This window comes from Elephantulus edwardii, unplaced genomic scaffold (genome assembly GCF_000299155.1).
Source record: "Elephantulus edwardii isolate Elephantulus edwardi_28Jun2011 unplaced genomic scaffold, EleEdw1.0 scaffold00266, whole genome shotgun sequence".
Taxonomy (NCBI): domain Eukaryota; kingdom Metazoa; phylum Chordata; class Mammalia; order Macroscelidea; family Macroscelididae; genus Elephantulus; species Elephantulus edwardii.
The window spans coordinates 2,035,303-2,063,139 of NW_006400016.1; the positions used below are offsets into that span (position 1 = coordinate 2,035,303).

Below are 27,837 nucleotides of genomic sequence, written 5' to 3' on the forward strand. Positions count from 1 at the left end.
GGCATTCTCCATTTACTCCCTGAACTAGGTTCTAAGAGGTTGACCAGCAGGCACAGGCCTCTCACCTGCTCAGCCCTGGAAGGAGGCACTGGCAAGAGATTGGACGAGCACAGGAGGATAGAGAGGTTCCGTATGTGACCTTCATCCCTCACATTCTCCTTGATGGACTTGTCTCCCTCAAAGCACAGCTCCTACCAGCAGCTCCCCCTCCTACAATTCTCTCACCAAACCCTGGCATAGCCCTTCACCCCTTCAGGCTGGCCTCAGAACAGCTCTCCATCATTGCTAATCCTTGGGTGCTGTGCCATTTCATAGCCCTGCTGGTGACTCTGTAAAAAGTGTCTCCATTAATGACAAACACCCCCCTGTCACAATCATGACTGACACAGCTGCTGACATGTAAGTAAGCACAGCTCGTTCCTGGGCTAGTGTGCTGGAGAAGCAGAACACAGGAACTGAGGGGTCCTGAGGAACAGAGTTCCCTGCAAATGCCCTCATACTCAAGAAGAAACGCAGCTGAGCCCAGAAGAACCACACAACTGAGCCCAGCCTAACACACCCAGTCGTAGAATCAAACAGTTATATTTTAAGGCACTAACTCTTGAGGTTGGCTTGTTACACTAACTATACCTGACAGGTACATCTCATTTAAAACACTTTCCCAGGTGGCCTTTAAGAACCTGAGTCAGTCATAATGCAAGTCAAAGCCACACACACGCCCCACCAGCCCCAGTGCCCCTCCCACTCCACCCCACGCTCACTGGTGAGGATGACAATGCCTGTGATGAACAGCACAGCTGCAACCAACAGACCCTGCTTCCGGAGCGTGTCCTCATCTGCAGAGAGACCAACGGAGGGGCACAGTCAGACGCATCTTAGCCCTGGCTCCCCCTTCACCCTCTTCCACTGACTTACCATAGAAGAAGGGATTATCCACTGCTTCATCTGACCCTAAAAGAGAGAGACAGAGCAAGTCAGACTATAGTCAAGGGCTTGCGGGTGAATAAGTTAATGCTAGAGTCAGCTGGAGGTCAGACACGGTGTGCTAAAAACAAACCCCGAGATCCTCAGGTAGTGCACAGTGCATTACCTCTCTGACCTCATTTCCATCAGCCTCCCCGTCACTCCTGCTCCAGCCCCACCGGTATGCTCAGTGGGGAACATACCAGGCAGCCTCTTACCTCAGGGCCTTTGCACTGGCTATTTCCTCAGCACAGGGCCCCATTTGCCAGACATCCTCATGGCTTTCTGCCTCACCACCTCTCAGTAAGGCCTTCTCCAGCCCTTTGCATAAAATAACTCGCCCATTGCCATCAAGTCAGAACCAACCCATAGCTGACCTTGCATTGGGCCCCCAAGGCTAATATTGCACAGGTGGAGATTGCCCATCTTTTCCCCAAAGACCCAGTGGTGGCTTTGAATTAGAGAGGTGTGTCCTTTGGTTTAGTAGCACAACTACCTATGGACAAGAAATCATCTTACATAAAAAAAAATACTCCTCCCAAAACCCAGCCAAACCAAACCCACCGCCATCAAGTCAAATCTGATTATTTAGTTAACAGCCCAACCCATTATGCACCATGTCACCAGAACTCCTTGAACCTCTCTCCCTATCACTCTTTGAGTTCTGGTGGCGTAATCCATAGGGAGTTGTGCTGCTAAAACCAAAGGCAGTGCTTCTTCGGTGGTTCGAATCCACCACCACCAGTTCCTTAAGAGAAAGATGAGTAATCTCCTCCCGTGTGAAAATCCACTGAAAAGTCAGCTGTGAGTGGGTTGTGACTTGATGGCAATGAGTTTGAGTTTATGAGGGTCACTCTGTAACCTTAACCTTGCTTTGTTTTGCTTGCATGCAAATCATATGATATGTTAATGATGTTGACCCTCTACTAGAAGGCCAGCTCCACGAGGGCAGAGATTTTTGCTGGTTGTATTCACTACTCTGTCCCCAGAACCTAGAGTAGTGCCTGGCACACAAGAGGTGCTCAAGGCCCTCTTTGACTGGATAAATGGACTCTCCGCATGGCCTGTGGGCATAAACAGCATCTCCACTTGTTCACTAGTGCTGACCAGGCAGAAACCAGGAATTCTTCCAAGATCTACTTAATGACCTAAACCTGACCTCTGATCCATAGGTAAGTTCCCTGGAGAGCAGCTGAGCCACCCAACTGAACCTAGTCTCAGTTTCCAAGTGCAGAATCAAGAGCTAAATAAATTGTCATTTTTAAGCCTTGGATTTTTATTTTAAAGGTCTACTTTGGTTGCAGTACTTATTTATCCATTCATCTCTTCTATGCCTCTCTTGTACAGAGGAGTCCTAGTGATGCAGCAATTAAGCACTTGTCTGCTAATCCAAAGGTCCATTTCAACCCACCATGGCTACAGAGGAAGAAGTGGCTTTCCAAGAAGAATCTTGGAAATTCTATGAGACAGTTCTGCTCTGTCCTCACGGGTCACTATGAGTGAGAACTGGCTCGACAGCAACAGAGCTGGAGGGAGGTGACTGGTATTCTGTACAGGTTTGAATTCTTTTTTGCATCCAATATTCAGGTGTTCACTGAGCATTTGCTCTTCTCTGGGGAGTGCTAGAAAGAGAGTGAACAGATAGCCCATGCCCACCCACTGACCAGCTTTCTGGGGTGCATGGGCATCTGTCCGGGGAGCAGGGGCATCTGTCCCGATGTCTTTGTCCAGAGACCGTCTCTCAGAGAGTGTGGTGCCTTCAGTGTTATCTGCTGAGTGTCCAGACAGCAGCAGAAGGGAGAAGTGAGAGAGGGGGTAGAGACAAGGAACTTCAGTGTAAGTCTGCATTTGAGGGAAGCCCCACACACCTCACATCTATAGGTGTACAGCACACAGCATACCCAGCTCCCTCCTACCCACAGAAGGAATAAGTGTGACAGGTATTGACGTAGTCAAGCCAGCCCACACCTGTTCGTTAGGACTTGCAGCCCCAACCCTGAAGTCCCCCTGGTCCTCCTCTCCTGCTCATAATCCATCAACTAAAGGCTATAGTCAAGAAAGAGGGGCTCCCAGAATTTTCATGTCCACATATTGTCTTGAGATACTTGTTATGAAACATGTTTAATGTCACCTCTTTCCCAAGACCTCCAAATAGCACAGCATCCCTCTCTTTATTGATGATCCCCAAGTAAGGATGTTTAATTATGAAGTTAGCTGGGAGATGACAGAAGTCACTTTACCATATGGAAGTGAGGTCAAGTACCGAAGAAGAGAGTAACAAAGATGAAAGGGGAGAGAAGCTACAGGGACTTTCACACCAGGTTTTGGGTAACAATGAGGCCAGCTGTGCCTTTAACAATTTCTCTCCATGACTATTCTGGCCCAGGAGAGCCCCAGTTATACTTTTGTCTTATAGAACTAAGAATATGGACTAGGGCTGTTGTACATAGGGTCGCTATGAGTCGCAAACAACTCGACGGCACATAACAACAACAACAACAACTATCACTAACATTAAGAGTAAATCAAGTCAGCAAGTCTCAAAATGCATGAATTTAGAAAGATGACGATATTTCAACTGGGGAGTATAATATCCCTCTTCCACCTGCTTAGGGTGTTTATGTGTAAAATAAGAAAGCCGTCCTTCTCCAAGATGTCTTATTTCCATCTGCTGGAAAGTCGTTTCCTTGCTGGAAAACTATAGCAAATTATAAAAACCTGCAGAAGGGCAGAACCTACATGTTCACGAACAAGTAAGTAATGGCTAAAGGAGCCAGGGTACAGTCACACCTTGAAGTACTATGCAATACTGGAAAACAATGAATTCATGACACACTGTGTATCTGTTGTTGTTGTTATGTGCCTGCCATCAAGTCGCTTGCGACTCATAGCGACACTATGTACAATAGCTCTAAACCCTGCTCTGTCCTGTGCCGATTTCACTGTCTCAGACACACTCATCCCGATTGCCCCAGTCACCGAATCAATCCACCTCATAGAGGGGTCTTCCCCTCCTGTGCCTGCCCTCCCTCCCAAACATGATGTCTTTCTCCAAGGACCGGTCTCTCCTTACAACATGACCAAAGTATGTCAGACGAAGTTTCAGAATCCTTGCTTCCAATGAGCAGCCCGGTTTAACCCTCTCCAGGATGAATCTGTTTGTTTTCTTAGCAGTCCATGGCACCCTCAGCACTCTTCTCCAACACCAAAGCTCAAAAGCATCAATTCTTCTATCCTCCCTGGTCATTGTCCAGCTCTCTGACACATAACAAGTGATTGAAAAGACCATGGCCTGTATCAGACACACCTTAGTCTCCAGAAACACACTGTTGCTCTTGAGTACTTTAAGAGAGGTCCCTAACAGCAGGACTGCAGTTTTCAATATGGATTGAGGCTCAATGTCAAGAAGACAAAGATTCTCACCACTGGACCAATTGGCAGCATCAGGATGGATGCTGAAGAGATTGAGATCGTTCACAGCTTTAGTCTGCTTGGCTCCACAATCAACACTCTCGGCACCAGCAGCCAGGAAATTAAAAGACGTATTGCGATGGGAAAGTCTGCTGTTAGGGACTGTGTATGTAGAGGGCACTAAACTCTTGAAAACTCATTGTTGTTGAGTCAGAGCTGACTCATGGCTGATCCTCCAGCAGCTTTTCAGAGGCTGTGAATCACATAGTCGGAGACTGCCTGTCTTTGTCTGGAGGAGCTGCTGGTGGATTTGAACCACCCACCAGAAAGGCAAATATTTTGGGTTAGCAGCTTAGTTCCCTATCTATCAATCATGCCACCAGAGTTCAGAAGGTACTGTGCTTAATCAAGTAAGTTAGCCATTGTTGTTGTGTACCATAGAGTTGGAACCGACCCGTTGCTGACCTCTGGTGGGTTTTCAGAGGCAGTTAATTGCACAGGGGGAGATTGGTAGATATTGTATAAGACCACTATTATAAAGAGATAAAGAAAGGCTTACACACAACTAGAATCGTTCTAATGTGGTTGCCAAGGAAGGGAAAAGAGGGAGTGGTAGTAAAAAAAAAATAGCAACAATGAATGAATGAAAATCCAAAATCTCTGTACATGTTTATTAAAATTAATTAAAATGAAAAAAATAAAATACACAGTAAGTACTTGTTAGGGTAGGAAGAAAGTCGTCTTAAGAAAGAATTTTAGAATAAGTGAATGACCAGACATGGTAGGTATTGTAATTGATGTTATAAAACAAAATGTGTGCTGAACATAGAAATTCCATATGACCCAGTATTCCACTACTTGGAATATACCCTGAAAATATGAGAACTGAGGCACAAATTGAGATTTGTACACCAATGTTCATAGCAGCATTATTCACCATCGCAAGAACATGGAAACAGCTCAAACGTCCAACCACAAAGGAATGGATTGAGAAATTATGGTACATTCATACAATGAAATACTGTGTAGCACGCAGGAGCAATAACTTTGTAAATTATTACCTAACTTGGGAGGGACTGGAGAGCATTATGCTGAGTGAACTAACTCAGTTTCACAAGGATAAATACTGTATAAAACTGTTATTGTAGAATGAGTATAAGGATCCAGGAGGGGTGGGAGAGGCTGGAAGCAGAGGGATGTGGATGTGCACGTGGAGGGGGATTAATCATTGGGTTGCACAATTTGATGGGTGAAGGAGTGAGGGAAACGGAAAGAATTTGTTCAAAATGTATTAGAATTTTGTAAATAAACTAGTAGAGAGGAAAAAAAATTTTAAAAAAAACCAAACCAGAATGTGTATGAATGTTGCTATTGGTGTTGGTGTTAGGTGCCACTGAGTCAAGTAGAACCTATAGCAACCCTATGAACAACAGATCTGAACCCTGTCCTAACCTGTATGAATTACTGATGGAAAAATCAACGTACTTTGTAGACTTGTATTCAAAACACAATTTAAAAAGAGGAGAAAAGTAAAAAAAAATTTGATGAGAAAATTTTGGGGAAAAATTTACAAGGAAGAATGGCGCACCTTTGGAGGGAGGTGGCAGCCTCGTACAATGCCCAGTATGCACAACCAGGAGAACAGTGCAGCCTGGGAGTGGTCCGAGCCCCAGTTCTTCCCTCTGGGGTTTGCCTCCCCAGTCTGAGTGCTCTCCAGGCATTAGAGGCCACGTGTGCAGCCTTGAGCACACAGAGCCACCTCTTGTCCAACTCTTGGTCTGTGTGATTCAGGGACAGCTGATCCTCTTCTCAGCCCCAAGGGAAGGCAGGAGACAACAGCCCATTGGCCAGTCTTAACGGCCCATTTCCTAGGCTTCCATTGGTTAAGACTGGACATGTACTGTCACTGCGCAAATGAGAGTCACTCCTAACCTTTGGGCTAGAGATACTAGACAAGAGATATCCTTTAGTTATTGAATTTATAACCTAAAACTCAGAACTTTGAAACCACTTTTATTATCAACAAGGGAGAGTCACCTGAGAACAAGAGAACCAAAAGACAGAGCAAGTCCGTTATAGCGACATTGTTTGAGCCCCTTGATGCAGCCACACCTGAAACTGGAAGTCACAGAACTTATATAGCCAATAAAGCTTTTTTCCTTAGAAGTCAGGTTTTATGTCTCTGGGAGCTGAAAACATCAATAAGAAGACACACACACAAAGGAAACATTCATTACACATTAATTCAGAATCAGTCCTCTGAGAGGATCCAAACCAAAAGGGCCTCCAAGCCCCTGTGGAAAGTCTGGAAACGGTGCACACTGGACAATCCTGTTTGGGAGATGCTCACTGCAAATAAGCTTTCTAAAGACTCCGAGAGCTCTTACTGTAAAAAGTATGTTTGACTTTCGATTTTTCCAAACACTTTTGATCAGGGTCATGGGTTAAAATGTGTCACTTCAAAATTTATGTCCGTTTGGTTTGGCCGTGATTTTCAGCATTACATAATTATGTGCTGCAAATCCTAATGTGTATGACTTATCGAGGCAGGACTGTTGTTGTTGTCGTTGTGTATTGTCAAGTCAGAATCAACCCATACTTCACCCTTTGGCAGGTTTTCAGAGGCAGTTAACCTCACGAGAGGAGACTGCTCATCCTTCTCCTGAGGATCGAATCACATGCCCTCGGGATTGTGGTGAAGCTTCTTACCACGAGGCCACCGGAGCTTAAGGGTTTATATGTAACAGTCATCCTCCGTGGTGTGGTCTGACATGACCAGCTGTAAGGGGATTAAGATAAGACACAACTCCCTCAGTCAGGTCACAGCTCTGATCAGAGGGAGGTTCTCCTGGGGTTTGTAACACATCCTTTAAATTTGATCCTGCATGGGACACTCCCAGAACCATGAGCCAAAGAGAGAAAGGCCTCGCCTAGGACCATCACCCTCAATTTTAATTTCTAGCCTTCTAAATTGTGAAGAGTACCGACTATCCCATGGACTGACAAAAAACCACATGTGTCTTAGAGAAAATGCAGCCAGTGTGCTCTGCAGAGGCAAAGAAGATAAAGCCTCATCTCATATACTTTGGGCATGTTGCTATAAGAGAGGAATCCTTGAAGAGAGACATCATCCTTGGAAAGGTCCGTCAAAGAGAGGAAGCCCCTCAACCAGATGGATTGATTAACCAGTGGCTGCTGCAATGGGCTTGAGTGTGAGGACGGCACAGGATAGGACAGGGTTCATAGGGTCTCTATCAGTCAGATTCCACTTGATGGCACCTAATTACTAGAAATGGTGAAAAATAAATTTCTGTTTACTGAAAACTTGCAATATCTCTATTAGTGTAGTACTGCTGTTGTTAGGTGCTGTCAAGTCAGAACTCACTCACAGTTGACCATCCAGTGGGGTTTCAGAGGCTGCGAATCACATGGGATGATTCAAACTACTTTCCTTTGAGTTGACAGTGCAACTACTTATCACTAAGCCACCAGAGCTCCTAACACAGCACTAAAAAACTAATTTTAAATTGAAAATTGCTAATCTGGTGCTCTGACAAACATATCTGGAGAAAGGCTGATCCTTATAAAGAATTAAACAAAAAAATGCCACGTTGAGTCCATAGTCTCGGGCCATACCTTTCATGCCCCTTCTGTCCATCTCTGCATCTGTCATTCGAGACATGTCCTTCCCCGTCGGTTGTTGGGGCTGGGCTGGGCTCTGGCTTTGGATTGTGATCTTGTTCTGTGTTGTTTCTGCTCAGATCAGAAGAGTAAGCATAGAAGGATGAGAAACAGGTGGAACAGGAAACTGTCGATTCACAGGACAGACAGCAAGAGCCATCTCCACTTCTATCAGCATAAATCACCGTGGGATAGGAAAGGAGAACTCTCTTAAACCACGGGTGGAACAGAAGATTCACGCAGTCAGTAAAGAAGAGAACTCCTAAAGGTATTATTGAGTTAAGTAAACACTCAGAGTCAACTGCAGAACAATGATTTTGTGCTCTGTGTGTGTGTGTGTGTGTGTGTGTGTGTGTGTGCGCGCGCGCACGCGCGCGTGCTATTCTTAAGATCACACACTGTATCTTTCTCAGGATAGATATACAGTAGATCCTAATTTAAGACTGGGCTCTGTTCTGACAACTCCATCTCAAGTTGATTCTGATGTTTTAGGTCGAGCATCTCTTCTCTTTTCCATTTTCATTAGGATTGCCTCAAGCTGTTTTTGTTGTGGGTGCCCTCCAGTCAACTACAACTCATAGCAACCCTAAAAACCCCAGACCTGGACCTGGGCCTGTCCTGCACTGTCCTTGTCACCACCGACATGTATTAGCCCATTGTTAAAGTCACTGTGTCAATTCCTGTCAGTGAGGGTCTTCTCTTTCTCTGACCCTCTTCTTTTTCCAGCTTGGTGACCCTTCCCAAGGACTGGCTGCTCCTTCCTCATTAGAGGTACCTTTAAACTTCGATCTTTACCTGTCTTTGGAGGATGAAGCCATTACAACGGTCAGAAAAGTATAATAGCAGCAAATTATGTGCTGCAACAGCGTGAGGAGTATATATCACTAATGATGAGATGTAAAAAGAAGCAAAACAAACAGTAAACCAGACAGCATAGAGTGTGATTTGTTATAAAGCATTGTAAGTCAGAGACCACCTATATATCGAAAGACACTTATCTCCTTAGCACGTATCATCAGGAACTACCCCCAGTATAACAGTGAGGAGATGAGAGAAAGAACAGACCTATATATATGCCACTGTATCATTAAACATTAACTGGAAAAAATACAAGTATGGTATAGTCTAAGAAGAAGTTAAATAATGATTTTAAAAATCTGAAAAGGGGAAACTCAAATAGGGTTGGCTTATGGAGGGGAGGGTGTTTCTAGGATGTTTGCAAGGTTCTAGCCCTTGACCTGGATGGTGGTTACATCAGAGTTCACTTTAGAGGCATTTAAGTTTACATACAAGGTTCTTAGATTTTTTTTTAATGTGCATGAAATATTCTGTTTCAAAGCATTTTTCTCGTTTAAGGACTTAAAAGTAGCAGAGGATTCTGAGTTGAGGGATTGGAATGAGTAATCAAAGATGCAGAGTGCCAAAGGAGTCCTCGTCCCCCCGCCTACCCCCTGCCCCCACTTACCACGAGTCTTTGCAGTTGAGGTCTGAGAAGTGGATTGGGCTTCTGGGCTGACTGTGTCTGGAAGAGTACAGAGACAGGAGTCAAGGAGTGAATAAGAAAGAAAAAAAAAAAATAGGGGACAGTCCAAGGATATAGATTTAGAGGAAGTTCCCAGTAAGAGGTGATGAGAGTAAATAAATCCATCTAGCCATTTGTTAATTGCCCATTTTTGACACCAGCATCTCCCTTGCTTCAGTAACTTACCTCCCACTCACCCCCCTCAGTACCCTCCTGCCTCTGGTCAGAACCCCCAACACTTCCTCTTGAGAACTATACTTTCCTGACCCTCAGTCCACTGGGTGGCTGGTTTAGAAGCTAAACATGAGCCCTTGCCAGGCCAAACACAGCATTCTCTGCCTGGGACCACTGTGATTGGCTCAAGCCTGGCCAATGACATTCAATTCTGGGATATTTGTGGGAATGAGAAGAAAGGATTCTTTTTCCTCTGGATTCTTCATAGGTAGGCGAGAAACCTTGGGCCTTTGGGGGCTATATTTGGGGAAATCTGCTTGAGAATGAAGCCAGCACACACACAAAACAGAGCCAAGAGATGAAGCCAGGTTCCTGATGGCATCATTTTAGTACCTAGATTCAGCCACTCCTGAAAGCCTATCCTCAGATTTTTCAGTTACACAAGTCTATAAGTTCTCTGCTTGATCAAATCATTTTGAGGTTATTTGCAAGAATAAAAGCTGTTCTATCATTGTCTTGGCATATCTGTCCCTACTTCCTCACCTGGGACTTGAGTCTGAACATGACCCTCCACAGAGTTCGGTTCTGCTCCAGGAACGGAAGTGGTTTTCAACATCAGTCCTACAGAATCAAGAATAAGAAGTCATGGAGAGCAGGTCTGATTTCCTCTCTCACCAACAGTCCCCCGCCCCTGCCCCTTCTGAGTTCTTAGGGATAATTCAGGAAGTCCTATCTGCTGGTAGAACTATTTAACTTTGGCCAGACTAAGCCTGTCTTAGTCTGAGCTTTTCTGAATCCCGTTCAACATCATAGAAACATGCAAATGGTGCTTGAGATACATTGCTAAGGAATCGAACCTGGGGATTCTACATGGAAGGTGAAAATTCTACCACTGAGCCACCACTGCCCTCTCACGGGGCTGTAAAAAAGGTGATATGAGATGACATAGGATCCCCCTCACTGTTCAGCACATAGTCAGTGCTGGATGCAACTACTGCCTCCAGCCTCCAGCCTCCCCCTCCTGGACCATTACAGCAGCCTCCTTCCTGGTTCATCACTCCTATTCCTGTTCCTCACAATCTGACTCCCTATACACAGCCAAAGGGAATCTGTAAACATCTTAATCAGGTCAGGGATTTTCACCTGGCTCCACATTATGCCAGAAAAAAACAAATATCCTCAGCAATCTGTAAGTGGTCCCCCTCTCTGGTCCCTGGTCCCCTCTCTGCCTTCTCTTCTACTGACTCCCTCTTGGCTCACCCCAGCCCAGCCAGCTGGCCCACCTGCACTTCCTCAAACTCACCCCCTCCCAAACACCTGCATGGTCCATTGCCTTCTCTGTTTTAAGTATTTTTTTTCTTCACTAGTTTATTTACAAAATTCTAATACAAATTTGAACAAATTATTTCAATTTCATTGTCTTATACAATATTTATCCTTGTGGGACTGAGTTAGTTCACTCAGCATAATGCTCTCCAGTCCCTCCCAAGTTAGGTAATAATTTACAAAGTTACTGCTCCTGCATGCTGCATAGTATTCCATTGTGTTAAAGTACCATAATTTCTCAATCCATTCGTCTGTGGTTGGACATTTGGGCTGTTTCCACGTTCTTGAGATGGTGAATAACGCTGCTATGAACATTGGTGTACAAATGTCTATTCAGATACTCCACGACTCCTCAGGAGAAAGACAGGCAATCTCCCATGTGACGTGCAGCCTCAGAGACCCACTGAAGATCAGCTGAGTCCAGTCCAAGCCGAGGGCAAGGAGGAGGAAGCATACCATGTGCTTAACTAATTAATTATTCACTCTCTTTCTCTACTATAATGCATTGTTTTACTCACTGCTAAATTTCTCCAATGACAGCACTTACCCAGGTAGTAGTCGCTCAACAATACTTGTTGAATGACTGGAAAAAAAATCCATAAAAACCATCTTTTACAGTAGAAACAGGACCAGCTTTAGAGGCATGTATAGTTCAAGCTCTGTGGACAGACAGGATCTTTATAATACCAGTTCCTCCCCTTTCTATCCTCTGGCATAGGACATTTTCCCTCACTAAGTCTCATTTTTCTTATCCATGACAATATGTATTAAAAAGCAGAACTGAAGTTCCAACAAGATATAACATGCAGCACTTGTTACCTAGTTGTTGCTGTTGTTAAGTGCCTTCGAGTTGGAACTGACCCTCCAGTGGGTTTTCAGAGGCAATAAATAGCACGAGAGGAAGTTGCCCATCTTTCTTCCATGACGCAGGTTGATAGTTTTAAACTGTGTGTTGGTAGCTTAGCTCCTTATCAACATTGTTTGTTGTTAAGTGTCATCGAGTATGACTTACAGTGACTCTATGAACAAAAGATGTGAACCCTGTCCTATCGTGTACCATACTCATAATTTCTGACACACTAGAACCCATTGCAACAGTCACAATGGCAATCCAGCTGGTTGAGGGTCTTCCTTTCCTCTGCATCCCTCTATCTTTTCAACCACGATATCCCTCTCCAAGGAATAGCCTCTCCTAATAAAATGTCCAGTATATGTGAGAAGAAGCTTTGTCATCCTTGCCTTCATGGCTGTACTTTCTCCAAGACAGATCTGTTAGTTCTTTCAGCAGTCCATGGGATATTCAGTATTTCTCTCCAACAACACAGTTCAAAGGCATCAATTCTTCTTCTGCCATCCTTATGCATTGTCCAGCTCTCAGATGCAGAACAAGTGATTAGAAAGACCATGTCTTGACTCAGGCACACCTTAGTCCCCAAACTTATCATTTGGCCTTACCTCTAGGCCAAACCAAAACCAAACTCACTATCATCAAGTTGGTTCACACTCTAATGGAATTTCATGGCTGTAAATCTGATGGCTTAATGGTAAGAAGTTGCAATGCCAATCCCAAAGGACATGATTCTAATCCACCTACTGCTGTGAGAGAAAGATGGGCAATATTCTCCTGTGAAATTCACAGTTCTGTAAACCTATAGTCCTCATTACCTTTCTCCATAGACATTCTAGCTACTACGTAATTCTAGTATAGAGGATCAGCTACGGGTCGGTTCCAACTCTACAGCACCTAGACTTGACCACAACAAATCTATGAGAGAAGACGGCCCATCTCTCTATCGTGAAGTGGCTTGTGGATTTGAAACACCAAACTTTCAGTTAGCAGCTGAACATACAATGCACTATATTCCACTAGGGCTCCCATTATCCAGAAAATGCCTCACTAATGCCTGCTTCATACACTGTTTCTTTCAGAAACATTTCCAGGAAGAAGGGAGAGGCCTTACTCCAGAACCTGCCTCTCATCACCCTAACTGAGCATCACCTAATGATCCAGAGAGTTGTTTTGCTGACAGCCCAGGTTTCCTGGCTACCTTGTGGAAAACTGACACTCAGGTCCCTGCCAACTCAAACTCCGCTAGTTCTCTCGCAGGCCACTGCTCAGCAGGACATGGTCTGGCCAGACTCATTGGAAGCAAAGAGGGTGTAGTCCTCCAGCAGAAGAATCCCAGTTCCTGGTGCTGCCAAACAGGAGGGCAATGAGGAATGGGGTCTCATCCACAGTCATGAGGGGCTGGGGGCTTCAGGGAACAGGGTGGAGACAAAGGCTGGGTCTTACCTCTGGTGGGGAGAACCAGGCTTATGATGCTGAGGAGACACAGGTGACCAGAAGGTGACATCTAGGAGGCCAACCAGAGGTGGGGTCAGTCACTAGGCTAGTGAGGCTGAAGTGCCCCCCTCCTGGGGATGGGAGGAGGGATCTTGCTGCCTCATTCCCTCCCCATCCCAAGCAGCCACCCCTGGCTTCAAGGACCAATGGCCAGTTGTGAGGTGGGCTCTGTGACAGATCTCAGGTTGTTAGCTCATTCTTCTTCTTTGGGTCCTTATAGAAACCAAGATGAATCTGACCAAGGAGATGTCAATGGACACCCTAAAGCAGAGATGCACGACCCTGCTTTCCCAATCAGGCCCCAAGCGTCACCCAGACAACAGAGAGTAGAGAGGGTCTGCAGTAGGCACCCCTCCTCCGCCTGCAGTAGGGGCTGTCCCCAGAGCAGAGTCAGCAGGAGGAGAAGAGGAAGAGTGAGTAATGTTCTCCTGATGGCAGAGGAAAAAGTGAGCTGGTGTCGAGGCCGCCAAGCAGGGACAAAAGAACAGGATGCTGGATAGATCTGAGAGGGACTGGCCCCGGTGGATGGAGGCGATGGGGACACCCCCCGCACCCCCACACACCCCAGGGTGAGGGGTGGTGAGCTGGGCAGCCTAAGGTGAAGACAGAGGAGGATGGCGCGAGGGGAGACTGGCAAGGTCGCTTCTCGACCCACCTGAGCCCGGGCCCGGGCAAATGGAGGTGGCCAGGGGAGCGCACTTACGTCAGAGCTGGGGGTCCGGAGCCGGCAGGCCGTGTGGCGGGGAGACGGCAGCAGCGAGGCTGCGTCCAGGCGGAGGGTGTGGCCAGGGGAGTGCGGCGGGCGGGGACCGTTATGGGCTCGGTCATTTCCTCTAGGGTTTCCTGGTTTCGGAGCCTGGGTGGGAGCAGGAGGAGGGACGCCCGAGGAGCCGGGGGTTAGGGCGTGAGGCTGGGCGGCGGCCTCCAGCCACCGCGGGGGGCGTGGGGGGCCGGGGCTGGGAGCCTGCGCGGCTGGGCCGCCTCTGGGGAGGCGAACCTGGGAAGGAAGAGGGGGCATTTTGGGGGGGAAGGAGGAAGAAGGTGATGGAGTAACTTTGGTGTGAGGGGCGAAGTGAAAAGGTGTCCTGAAAAGGGAAGCCTGAGACCATCCGCAGAGGAGAAGGGGCTACTGCTGGAGGGAGGAGGGGCTCCGAGGAGGAAGAGCAGGAGGACCTGGGGAGGACAGGAGGCGGAGAAGGAGGGATAGACAACTTCAGGGTGGCTGGAGAGGACGCCCCAGGTTCAGTTGGCCTGTCCCCCACAGATGAGAACACACAGACAGAACCGGGGGAAACCAAATGCACATTTATTAAGCTCAAGACAGAGAGGGCTGGGAATGGGGTTCTCGGGCAGGAGACCGGAGTGGGGAGGGGGCGGTCCCCCAGGATGCGGGGAAGCCGGCGGAGGACTCCGGGGGCCGGGCGCCCGAGTCCCTAGGTCTGAGGTGCTGGCAGGCTCTTTGGGGGATCTTGATTGCCAAGGCCTGGGGAAGGGCGGCGGGGTGCAGCGGCTCCAGCCACGAGGTGGGTGTGACGGCTCATTCCGGGGTGCGCTCCAGGGTACGGGCCTGGGTCCCCACCGCCTCCACCCGGTCCTCTGGCTCCCGCACGCAGGCAGGGCAGCAATGGAGGGGCCAGAGGCTGGTCTTACACGCCGCCGCCACCAGGAGCTGGGGAGAGAGGGGAAGAGAGAGAGAAGGGAGAGAGGGAGGTGGGGGAGGGGGGGGAGAGAGGCGTAAGGAGGGGAGGGGAGAGCGAGGGAGGGAGAAGGAATCAGGGACTGTAGGAGCGGAGGTAGTCGTCCTCCTCAAGGCCCCTGGATCCCCTAAACTGGGTGACTGTCACCCTCGAACTGGTACTGGGGAGCTCTCCTCCCTCACATACCCCATGTCTGATCCACGTGGGAACACTAATGTGGTTTCTAAGCCGTCCTGTAGGGGCGCTGTCTGTAGGGCAACTTCTCTAATCAATCTCTCCAGAAAGGGAATCTCTCCTCAGGCCCCTGCGCACTGGCGCCACCACAAACACACGCACTCTACCTCTCTCCTGTGCTCCTCCTTCCTGTTGTTGTTACTATGTGCCGTTGGGTCACCTGTTACTCATAGTCACTCAACAGCTCTGAAGCCTGCCTTGTCCTGAACCAGCCTCACTGACCCCAACATATCTTCCCCCATTGCCCAAGTTACTGTATCTATCCATCTCATGCGGGATCTTCCTCTCTTGCATTCTCTCTCCACCCTTCCAAGCAAGATGGCCTTCTCCAAGACCCGTCCCTCCTGGCCACATGCTCAGACTGTGTGAGAAGGAATTTCAAAATCCTAGCCTCCAAGGAGGAACTTGGTTGCACCCTCTCCAAGGCTGACAATCTCATATCCTACCTACTTCAGATTCTGATTGGCCTGGGCCAAGGTGTTATCTATTTAAACTGTATCCCAGCTTCCAGGACCAAATACACACCTCCTTATCATCTACAAAAATGTTCCTTCTTCCTTGGGTTAGTCTATAGCATAAACACCCAAGAATGTTTTAAAATCTTCTTAAAGGAATGTGAAGCAGAATGCATGGAATTCCACACCAATTTTTTTTTTAAATATTAAGTATCTCAAGGCTTTCTCCCCCTCTTTTTCTCCTACTTGTAAGAATGTCATAAGGCGAGCTCTGATTTTTGGGTTGGGGGATTTTTTGCTTTTTACATCTCTAATCATTAAACCTTGGAAGCAGAAGTGGCATCCACTTCTTAAACACCATGCCTCCAGAAATTCTACAAACTTTGATAAATGTAGATAGTTCGAGAAAGGCTTCAGGCCTTTTGTTCATAGGGTCACTACGAGTCATGCTCGACTGGAAGGCAATCAACAATAATCAAATTAAACCAGGTCAAAAATGTTTTACCTAATTAAAGTGAACACTCAAAGAGTCATGATCTTACATCAACACGCTTATCCCTTCCTCCATCCTGTACCCTCCATCCTCAAACACCACCACCTCTCTAATACCCTCCATGCCTCATCCAGCCCATCCCCCACCTACATCTCCATCCCTCCCTTTCACCTCTATCCTCCTCTTCACACATAAACTTTTATACACCCTCTCCCAAAGAGCATTGTTCAGTTAGTGGGTAAGGAGTTATGCTGCCAACCCAAAGGCAGTTCATTCTAATCCCCCAGTTGCTCCAAGAGTAGAAAGCTGGGCAATCTCCTCCCATGTGGCTTTTGTTGTTATTGTTGTTGTTGTTACTGTTGTTAGGTGCTGTCGAGTTGAGTATGACTCATAGCGACCCTATGAACAGATCTGAACCTTGTCTATTCTGTGCCATCTTCACACCACCTGACATACTAGAGCCCACTGCGCAGTCACCATGTCAATCCACCTGGTCGATATTCTTCTGCTCCTTTGCCAACCCTCCACCCTTCTAAACATCATGTCCCTCTCCAATGAATAGTGCCTCCTAGCAACATGCCCAAGTATGTGAGGCGAAACTCTGGCTACACCCTCTCTAAGACATACTTGTTTGTTCTTTTAGCAGTGTTCAGTGTTCTTCTCAAACATATAGCTCAAAGGTATCAATTATCCTTCTTGTCATCCCTATTCATTGCCCAGTAAGTGACTGGAAAGACCATGGTCTGAATCAGATGTACCTTAGTCCTCAATTGACATCATTACTCCTCAATAATTTGGAAACGTCCCTAACTGCAGGCTTTCCCAAAGCAATGTGTTCCCTTACTTCCTGACTGCTGGTACCAAGCATGTTAATTGTGGATCCAAGTAGATAATGAAGTTTCTGGCAGTTTCAATCTTTTCTCCATCCATCACAATGTTGCCTATCAGTTAAGTGGTAAGAATTTTTTTCTTAACACTGAGATGCAATCCATACCAAAGGATGCATTCCTTGAACTTCTGCAACAAGAGCTTCAAGTCCTCCTCACTTTCAGCAAGCAAGGTTGTGTCATCTGCCTAACGCAGGTTATTGATGAGTCTCCCTCCAGTTCTGAGGCCACACTCCTCCTCACAGAGTCCAGCTTCTCAAATCATTAGCTCAACATACAGATTGAATAGGTATGGAGAGAGAATACAACCCTGACACACTCTTAATTTTAGACCATACAGGGTTCCCCTGTTCTGTTCACAAACAGCCAGGTATAGGTTCTGCATGAGCACAATTCAGTTCTCTGGGATTCCCATTCTTCTCAATGTTAGCCACAAGTTGTTATGATCCACACAGTCGAATACCTTTGCATAGTCAATAAAGTACAAATAGACATTCTTCTGATATTCTTTACTTTCAGCCAGAATCCGGCTGACATCAGCAATGATATCCCTAATGCCATGGCCTCTTTTAAATCCTGCTTGAACTTCTGGCAGTTCTCTATCTATGTACTGTTCTAGCTATTTTTGTATGATCTTCAGCAGTATTTTGCTTGCATGTGACATTAATTATATTGTTTGATAGTTCAGTGTGACCACTTGACCCACTGGAGGGTCAGTTATGAGTCAGTTCCACCTCAAGGAGATGAATTAGACATTTCTGATGTTGTGAGGGTTTGTTGGTGGTGTTTTTTTAAACTCCCTTCTGCATTACCGCCCTTCTCCTGTAACCTCTCCCCTTCCCATTCTCTCATTTCCCTTTTCACTCTCCACTCCCTCCTGCATTGTCACATGCTCTCCTACTCTAACCTACACTCACATCCCTCCCAAAGACCCCCAACCTTCTCCATATCCTACATCTTCTCCTTCAGCCCCCTCACACTTCTTCCTATTCACACCTTCTTCTGTACTGCTAACCCCCTTATGCCTCTCTTCTCTTAGCTCCTTCCTTTCTATCCTTCAACATTCTCACACACACTCCATTCTCACACTCCTTATATAGCTATATTCTCTCTTCCCACATCAATTTTTTTTACCAGCATTCTACGTTTCTCCCTTTTTGTTATTTTAATGCTGTTTATTCAGAAGCTCATCTGTCTATCTCTTATTCTTTCTTTCTCCCCTCTTTTTCTTGCTTACCTGGTCCTCAATCTGTCAGCTTAACAAGAAAGTCTAGAACTCATTCTGTCTTCCTGTGCTCAACTCTCAAGTGCTCCACTCTTTAACTAGCAGACATCCTGTCTGGGGCCCATCTCCTCATGGGCTTGTGGCTTTCTCTGATACGGAATTGGCTCAACTTGGCTTTCATGGGTTCAAATAATTGCTTCTGAGAAGTCCTTGAGACCCTTTCCATCCCACTGGCAGACCCTTCCCATCCCACTGGCTCTTCATGGTTGAGCATCTTTAATTGGCCGAGCTCCAGTTTCCTACTGAACTGTGGACACACTGTCAAGAGGAGCCAGTCATTGGAAAAAGACATGATGCTGGGAAAGGTGGAGGGTCAGAGGAGAAGACCTTCAACAAGATGGATCAACACAGGGAATGTAACAATGGGCTTGAGTGTATCAGAGGTGGTGAGGGCAAGTTTCACATCTGTTATTCACAGGATCTCTATGAGTCTGTTACTCGTAGGAGCTCTGATGCTCTAATGGTAAGAAGTTGCACCGCAATCCCAAAGGCACATGGTTTGAATCCACCAGCTGCTTCCCGAGAGAAGGATGGGCAATCTCTTCCTGTGATACTAACTGCCTCTGAAAACCTGCGGGAGGGTCAGCTATGGGTGGCTTCCAACTCAGTGATACACAACAACAACTATTTCTCATAGTTGACTCAATGGCACCTAACAACAACAGCAATAATTGAATTTTTACATGTGCTTCTAAAGCATGTATATGGCCCCCTCCCAAGGTATAGCACAAATACAACTCCTATTCTAATGCTCCCAATTTCTTCTCCCACCTAGTCATTCCCTTTCTCTTACCTGAAGAGGGAAGCTCTGATTTGCAGGATTTGCATGTTGGGCTGTGGGAGCAAGAATGAAAAAGGAAAATATAAGTGGGATCCATAGTCACAAGCTTAAAGGGAAACTTGAGGCAGGCCCAAGGGGCCTCTGTTAGGGACACATCCCGACACCTCAGGGTGCTCCCCTGTCTCTCCCTCCTCCCCCCACCATGGCTGCCAGACCTCTCAGACCTGGAGTCCGCCTTCCTGCACTTCACCTTCTTGCCTGTTGGGAGAGATTCAGACAGAAGGGAAGAAAAGAAATCAAGATCTGGGCAAACGTCAACAGGGGCAAAGCCCAGGAGGGTCCTGGAGGCTGTCTCAGAACTCAAGAAGTGGGTCACACTTACTGAGGATGATGATAATGCCCAGCAAGAACATTATGGTAGCCAGAGTCATGCCCACAGTCTGTATAGTGTCATAGTCTGGAGGAGAGAAGGCGGGGACAGAAAGATTGAGAGCTTAGACCGCAAAGCTCACCAGCCACAGCTGTTCACCAGGCCTCGGGGACGCTGCAGGGCATGCTGGAGGTTCCTCTATTGGGTTAACTGAAAACGTGGGCTTGTGTGTTGTTTCTTCCCTGAAGATCCATCTCCATTTCTCCCCTGCCCTCATTCTCTGGCCTTTCTCCCTTAGCTACACATTAGTTTGCTGGTTTGTCTATTATCGTTCACCTTCCTGCAACCATCCTTCCTCATCTGACCACTGCAGTAATCTCCTCAATAGTCTGGCTTTTCCACATGTACACGCACCCTGCCCCCCTTCCAGCCACCCTGTGAACTCGTGAGTCAGTCAGGGTTCTTCTCAGCTCAGAGACTTCCTGTGGCTCCCAACACACTGAAAGTAAAAACAGAAGTCCTCCCCTAATGGCCTTTAAGTCCCTTTATTATCTAGTCACTGCACATTCTCCTTTGCTCCCCTACTCCATCCACACTGGCCCTCCTGCGGTTCTGTGAATCTATCAGATATGCTCCTATCCCAGGGCCTTTGCACTTGTTCCTTCTCCCTGAAAGTTCTTCCTTCCCCATGGCTGCCTCCCACACAAAACCTTCTGGGTTTTATTTACATACCAGTGAGGTCTTCTCTGGGTGCCCAGTTCCAAATCTCACAGCCTCTACTTAACATTTTCCAATCTCATTCTCTCTATTTTTCTGACTGTAATGGTTTTTTCTAAGCCCACTGACATTGAGTCTGTTCTAACTCATACTAACCTTCTGTTGGGTTACCAGGCTGTAGATTTTTGTGAGAAAATACTGCCCATTTTTCTCTCTGAGGGATGCTGATTAGCAGTGTAAGTTGTGCCACCAGAGGTATATTTTGCCTAATATACCCCATATGTTCACATTTATTTTCTTGAGTATCTATCTTTCATTCACTGGATGTAAGCTGGAAGAAGGCGAGAATTCATGTCTGTCTTGCTCACTGTGGGTCCCCAGGATCTGAAAAATGCTCAGCAGATATTTGTTGTGTTAAGAATATGTGGAACACCCATTCTGTGTCTGCCTTCAGATATCTGCCTTTTCCACTGTTGTAGAGACGGAGCCAGCCCATAACTAATCTTCCATCAGGAAGTTGTAAATTGCATGGGAGAAGAATTCCCATTTTTCTCTCTTGAGCTCCTGGTGGATTAGAACTACCAGTGATAGTAGCTGCACTGCTTTGATGAAAGCTCCTTTGAACCCTTTTCCATCTGAGGGGGGGGGGAAGAACTACCAGTGATGTGTGAGCTTCGAGTTAGCAATGCAACTTCCTATGGTCTACCAGAGCTCAAACTGTTAAAAAGCACTAAATGATAGTGCTTTGATAGAACCATGATGGATGGAGATGAGATTGAGCTTCAGCTTACTTGGTTCCACAATCAACACTCTTGGAACCAGCAGTCAGGAAATCAAAAGACAAATTGTATTGGGAAAATCTACTGTTTGGGACCTCTCCAGTGTGTTGAAGAGCAACAGTGTCACTCTAGAGACTAAGGTGCTCCTGAACCATTGCAATTACTTGCTATGAATCAAAGAACTTGACAATGAATAAGCATGACAGAAGAAAAATTGATGCCTTTGAGCTGTGGCACTGGAGAATGATACTGAACACACAGCATGAACTACCAATAGAACAAACAAGTCTGTCCTGGAAAGAATGAAACCAGATTGCTCCTTAGAGGTAAGGATTTTGAAGCTCCATCTGACAAACTTTGGGCATGTGGCCGGAAGGGACAATCCTTGGAGAAGGACATCATTCTTGGAAAGGTGGAAGTACAGTGCAAGAGAGGAAGTCCCAGGATGAGAAGGATTGACTCAGTAATTGGAATAACGGGGGTAAATGTGTTGGAAACAGTGAGATTGGCTCGGGATAGGGAAGAGTTCAGAGCTATTGTATATAGGGTTGCAGTGAGTCACAGTCGATTCAATGGCATATAACAACAACAACAATCTTTCTGAAAGGGAACTCTGGTGGCCTAGTGGGTAAAGAGCTGCACTGCAAACCCAAAGACATGCAATTCAAATCCACTAGCTGCTCCACTGGAGAAAGATGGGTCATTTCCTCAAGCATGATTTACAGCTTCTGAAAACCCGCTGGAGGGTCATTTATCAGTCAGTTCTGACTTGACCATATACAACAACACTCACCTTTATTAAGAAGCCCTTATGGAGCAGTGGCCCAAGTGTTGGGCTGCTACCTGAAAGGTCAGAGGGAAGAAGGAGAGGCGGTCTCCTCCTATTAAGCTTTACATCCTCGGACATCTGAAAGAGCAGTTCTACTCTGACATACAGGGTCAATATGAGTCAGAATCGGCTAGACAGTAGTGCTTGGGTTTGGGTTTAATCTTGATAATAGCAGGTTCCTAGGCCTTTCTCCCACGAGGTAACTGGTACCAACTGAGGTGGGTTCAAACCACCAACTTTTAGTTGTTATTGTTGGTTGTGGTAGTTGTAGCCTGGTCAATTTCAACTCATGGTGGTTTCATGTGAGTCCAGCACAAACTGCCACTCAAGGACACAACTTTCAGAGGTGGAAACTGTCACTCTCTCTTATTTACAGAAGGAGTCTGAGAGATGAAGTTATTTGTCGAAGACTACACAGCTCATATGCGGGTGGGTAAACCAGGATTCAGGCTCCAGCAGTATGGCCTCAGACCTATCTTTTTAAAATCTTTTCCTCATCTGCTTCTTGGATGACCACAGTTCACCAGCCCAGAGTGAGACCTGCAGGGAGCTCCAAGAAGCTGTGGGATTTTCCAGGCCCAGTCACTGTCAACCCCCTCAGGGAGACGTGGCCAATGACCTGGCAAGCATCATGTGGTTAAAGCCAGAGCCACACCCGCATTGACCCATAGGGCTCTGCAGCTGCCCCTCTGAGAACTCTCACTCATCACAGGGCTCGGCACTCCACTCACCATAGTAAAATGGGTCAGGTTCCTGAGGAGCTGCGAGAAGGAAAGCAGAGAAAGAAAGGAGAAATATTTCAACAAAAGGATTCCTAACACGTTAGAATTCCAAACCACTGGCCTAATAGTTTTGCATATATGTGTGTATAAGCGTGCATGAAGAAGCCCCTTGCTTTGAATGATAGAGATGACTGAAGAATGGAGCACAGCCTGCATTCTAGCCTATAGGCTGCAGCCTATACATTCCCTCGTGCAGTGTACAACCCACCCAACTGTACAAGGCAGTCCTGATCCCAGGCCCTGTGGAGGACCGATGCAGGATATGAACCCATTGTCTAAATACTGCATCTACACTCCTCTTTGCATACAGCATGAGGGAAAATGTATGTTTCCCATTTCCCAGGGGTAGACTGCTGAAAGTATCACTAAGCTCTCCCTGAATACTTTGTAAAACTTTGCAGTGGTCTGAGAGCTCCCAAGACAGGCACTGCAGCTTTTATTCTCATCTTCTTTCCCCGGCTGCTGAATTCCATGCAGGGAGCCCCTGCCAAAGCTGGACTCTATCTAAAGCAGAAATCTGGTAAAAAAAAAACTCAAACACTTTGCTTACTACACTCATAAAGAGCAAGACTAAGTGGTAAGACTGTGCCCTGTGAAGGCAGAAAACTTGGAAGACCAGAAAGCAAGCCGATGCCAGTAAGTTCCAGCTTTCACAGATTTCAGGTATTGCTTACTTCAGAGATACTATTGATTTTTAAGATGCAAAGTTGTTTTCATTATTACTTTCCCAGGATGTGTGCAGGTGCATGCAACTCTCACACGAAAGATGCCCATCTGTCAGAAGAGAAGATTCACCCTAATTTCAGAAATATTGTGTCTATATGTGACTCTATTTCTCTCCGTCTCCCACATGTCTACCCTGAAGCATAATTTCCTGCTTGTTTGCTCAGAACATCTTTTCCATTGATGAAGCCAGCCCTGGAGCTCTTAGGACATTGTGTCTTGTCTAGGGCAGAATTCCATAAAATGTGAGGTGCGTGTCACTAGGGCAGGGGCAGCAGGGCAAAGCTAAGTGATGTTGTTAATATTGTTCTTTCCTTTTCCAAGTTCAAGGGAAGATGGCCCCACTGAGTTTGAGTGATGCCAGTGAATTGTGAGCACAAGTGTCATGGTCAACTTCAGAACATTTAAGTGCTCATGCAAGACCCTATAAACCTCTTTTGCCACTGGCCTGATGACCAGAATGTTCAAGGAGGTGGTCAGCTGCTGGGCACACAGCATGAGGAAGAATAAACTCTACAAGTCCTAAGCCACTGAAACCTTTGTACTAGTTGTTACTGCAGCATGGCCAGCATAACCTGACTGATACAGACAAGACTCCAACAACACTGACCTGCAAAGTGTACTTTGCGCTTTTCAATACCCTGCCTAGTCTTCAAAAAAGTCTTAAATTGGGGTTGATACATTTTTAACACCTTCAAGCCCTATTAAGTTACCCTTTGACCAAAAAGAAAACAGAGCTTAAGCCCAGAATTTAAGAATTTTGCGACATCATTTGGTTTTCTCCTTTATTTATATAACCAGCATTTGATAGCACTGTCTCCATGCCAGGTTCTCTTCTAAGCACTTTGCAGATAATGCCACATTTCATCTTCACAGCAACTCTCCAATGTAAGCACTGCTGTCATCCCATTTCAGAAAGAGGGACAGCGAGGCCCAGAAAGGTGACATTGCTTGCTTAAGATTGCTTTCATGCTTGTTTTCAATTTAGGGCAAAACCAACAACAAACCTCAGTTTTCCCTCTTGTGTAGTGATCTAAAACAAAGCTAATTCAGCTTTGAAAGCTAATCCCTCGATGAAAAACATATTAATAGTAGGTGGGGAACACGAAGGGCAGAAATCATGAGGGGGTACTCAAAAGCACCAAGATGAGAAAAGCATGGTTTTAGCCATCTGGGCACTCACTGTCTTAGAGGGTCCACATGAGTTGGAATCCACTAGGGGGCAGGGCGGAGGTGGGCAGTAAGTGTTTCTATCTTAGCTCCTCTTACTAGGTGATGAGTAACTGACTCACCTCAGTGTTGATCCTGGCATTTCATAAAGGCTCTCTCAAAGCCATCTTTTAAAATCAATGGATGAATGAATAAATGAATTTAAGGCCCGCTCAGGCTGCAGGGGGCTACATAAAACGTGGAACAGTTGTAATATCTTGTGTTTGTCTCCTGTATTTCCTTCCACACACTCTCGCTCTCCACAGAAGTTATGAGATACTCACTAAGTGAGCACCTCTCCCAGAATCCTCTCTGAGGGCTCTTTTCTGAGTGCTTGGGGCACTATGCAGGAGGTCTCCCCTTGACCTTTGACCCTGCTGCCCCAGCAATCTTGCTCCTAGGAATGAGACTGACTAAGGGTGGAGCCAGGAGGCAGAAGGAATATGCACTACTTTTGGTCAGTTGCCAAGGAGACACTAGGAAAGAGGTGGTTGCTATGGCAACTGGGACATCCTGTGAAGTGAAGGGAGGTGATAGGTCCAGACACCTGAGGTTGGGATTGGGGTCTGTGGAAGGACTGGGGGCTTGGTTTCTGACCCTGTGGCCAATTTCAAGCCCTCTTCTCTCTGTACACCTCCCATTGTTATCCCTACAAAACTGGCTTCTGGCCAAGCTGAGGGCTCCTCTCAAGGATAGGGAGGCCCACCAAGACTTGCACAACCCTTTTCTTCTTGTCTTCCGACCCCTAATCCTTCCTCAGTACACTCCCTGCTCCAGCAACTTGCAAATACATTTCTTTAAGTGTCCTGAAAAGCACAGAATGCCCCTCACTCTGTATATCCCAAGACCGGCTGCCCCTTCTCATTCTATCAGTGGGTGAAAGTGAGGTGGGGGTGCTAAGGCGTCTGTTCTTCTAACTCTGCCCATCTGCTGCCATCGATCCTGCTAACCACCACCTCTGAGCAAGGAAGCCCTGGTCTCCTGCCAGGCCTGCTGGCTCGGCCCTGCCCCCTCTCCCTAGGGTGGCTTCCAGCCTCTGCAGCCCCCCACCCCCCCCCGCCCTGCTTCGGATTCTGCAGATATGGCTCAGCGCAGCAGCCCCCGCCTGCTGGGAAAGGGGGCAGGGAATGAGAGACTGATGTAGAAGTAGGGTTCCCTTCACTGCCAGAGGCACCTCAGCACCCCCGGATCCACCCGCTGGACCTGCCATTAGTGCTCGCAGCCTTCCCCAAGCCAACTGTCCCCCCCCACACACACACTCAAGCATTCTTTCCAGCTTCCTTTGCAGAAACAGGTTCAGGAAAGGAGGTTGTTAGGGGGTTCTGGTGTTTAAGTGCGTGCCTAACTGGGTTAATGAGTGTGAAATGTAAATCAGAGTGCGGCTGGATGGGCATGGGATGGGAGCATCTTGATGCATGCCCCTCCTCTCCGGGCAATACCCTGGATGCAAGCTGGAAAGGGGGGATCCCCACGACCCTGTTTCCACCCGTAGAGGATCGCTGCAGTGGTTCGAACCCCACCCATTGCTCCCTCTCCCCTCCCCTTTTCTCTCTATTGGTCTCTCCCTATAAACCTATCTTTCTCTCTTTTCCCTCTCTTCCTCTTGCTCTGTGCCTCTCTCTTCATCAGCCTCTATCCCTCGCGCGCTCTCTCAGCCTCTCGCTGGTTGGTGTGTGTGTGTGTGTGTGTGTGTAGCTGTATCTCTCTTTATGCCTCTTCCCTTCGCTCTCTAAATCTCTCCCAGTCTCCTATCTGCCTCATTTTCTAGTTGAGTCTTTCTTCATCACTCTTTCAAGCTCTCTCTGCCTATTTCAGATTTCCTTTTTGTTTTTCAAAACCTCTTTCTGTCTCTCGCTTGCTCGCTTCCTCTCTCTCCATCTCCATGGCTTTCTCTCCTTTCTGAATCTGTCAAGAGTATTAAGAAACAACCACCACAGGATTCCACACTTAACAGAAGATGGAGAGGACTCCCTCTCCCTTATTGCCCCACGAACCCCTTAAATTCGTGAGAACCCATTTAACTGCAGACCCACCACTCCAGCCCTTTCAGCCTATCTCCTCCCCTCTGCTGTGCTGGACCAGCCACTCGGTTGCCATAACGACCAATCTGAGTTATCCTTCTCCGGGGATGGCACTTTGCAACCGTGGGTCCCCCACCGGGGTGACTCCGCAGGGGAGGAGGTGTCTGTCCAGGGAAGGAGCAGGCATCCCCTTCCCACATCCCGCTCTTTCCAGTTCTGGAATACTCCCCCACACCCGTTCTCCTAAACTCTCAAATCCCCCAAAGCCCCCCCTGCCCATCCTCCCCAGCCGCAGCTCACCCTCTGTGGGGGCCTCGGTCGGGGTCACCATGCTGGGCCGGACGGAGCAAGGGGTTGCTGGATGTCTATGCAGTAAAGGCGCGGTTGCAGCAGCTGGAAGCCGGACGGATTGGGGGGGGGGAAGGTGGGGGGAGCCCTGGTGTTGGGGGCTCCTGCAGCCAATGGGGGCCCGGGGAGCCCGCCCCCGGCGGGGCCCGCCCCCGCCCCCGCCCACTGCCGACGTCCCCGCCCCTTCCCCGGGGTGGAGGCGCCCCCTACCGGGGCCTCGGGGGCGCCCAGGCGCGAGCGCAAGACGTACAGACAGACCCACAGGGCGCTGTCCAGAGAGAAAAGCATGTTTTATTGGAAGTCTGGGTGGCAGTTGGGAGTCTGTGGGGACAGGGCTGGAGAAGGGGGCAGTCCAGGTGGCAGTGGGCGCACGGGGGTGAGAAATATCAGGTGCCAGGGGGTTCCTGTGCGCGTAAGAAGGGTGAGAGAACAGTGAAGAGCCCCTCCCCCCACCCCACCCCAGCCAGCTTCCTTCCCATCCTCTCTCCTCCTCCCACCGCCCCGCCCCCAGCCCCGTCAGAGCTGCAGCACCTGGTAGAGTTCCATCTGGCCAGGTGTTTCTACCGCCTGCGGCTAGACAGACCTGGGGAGGGGTGGGGGGCACAGAGAGTTTGATGGTCAAGAAGGGTACCTGCAACTTCTGTAGAGAGACTTCTAAGGGAGAGGAAACCCCACCTCTGTCTTCGGACCAAGCCCCTCCTTCCACAAGCTCAGGGAGAATGGAGAAAGGAGCGCAGAAATTAGCCCGCCCTCCCAAAACATCCGCAGCCGCCCTCCCCCAACTCACGGCGGATGGAGCTGCGGAA

The 27,837-nt window shown here is 47.5% G+C and overlaps 2 protein-coding genes across 2 annotated transcripts in view; both read right to left on the reverse strand.

Moving 5' to 3' along the window:
* LOC102864422 (transcription factor IIIA-like) overlaps positions 1-13,431 on the reverse strand; it is a 40,203-nt gene extending 26,772 nt beyond the window's left edge. Inside the window, exons 1-3 of the mRNA XM_006899733.1 lie at positions 13,314-13,431; positions 916-951; positions 762-836 (exon numbers count right to left, since the gene is read on the reverse strand). Of these exons, the coding sequence (XP_006899795.1) occupies positions 762-836; positions 916-951; positions 13,314-13,431 (229 nt within the window). The remainder of the gene's footprint in view (positions 1-761; positions 837-915; positions 952-13,313) is intronic.
* Positions 13,432-15,067: 1,636 nt separating this feature from the next.
* FXYD7 (FXYD domain containing ion transport regulator 7) lies at positions 15,068-27,014 on the reverse strand. The gene is made up of 6 exons (XM_006899682.1): positions 26,984-27,014; positions 22,680-22,709; positions 19,636-19,710; positions 19,469-19,511; positions 19,266-19,306; positions 15,068-15,090 (listed from the first exon to the last, which is right to left on the reverse strand). Exons 1-6 carry the CDS (start codon positions 27,012-27,014, stop codon positions 15,068-15,070), a joined length of 243 nt encoding a protein of 80 aa, XP_006899744.1.
* Between the last annotated feature and the right edge of the window lie 823 nt (positions 27,015-27,837).

What these genes read in the sequence shown, in the direction of transcription:
- FXYD7 (XM_006899682.1), bottom strand. Translation starts at nt 27,014, where the DNA reads ATGGTGACCCCGACCGAGGCCCCCACAGAGG. An exon ending in GACCGAGGCCCCCACAGAGG is followed by an intron (nt 22,710 to 26,983) that starts GTGAGCTGCGGC and finishes TCCTTCTCGCAG; the next exon opens with CTCCTCAGGAACCTGACCCA. An exon ending in ATCAGAGCTTCCCTCTTCAG is followed by an intron (nt 15,091 to 19,265) that starts GTAAGAGAAAGG and finishes CTCTCTCCCCAG; the next exon opens with CTCCTGGTGGCGGCGGCGTG.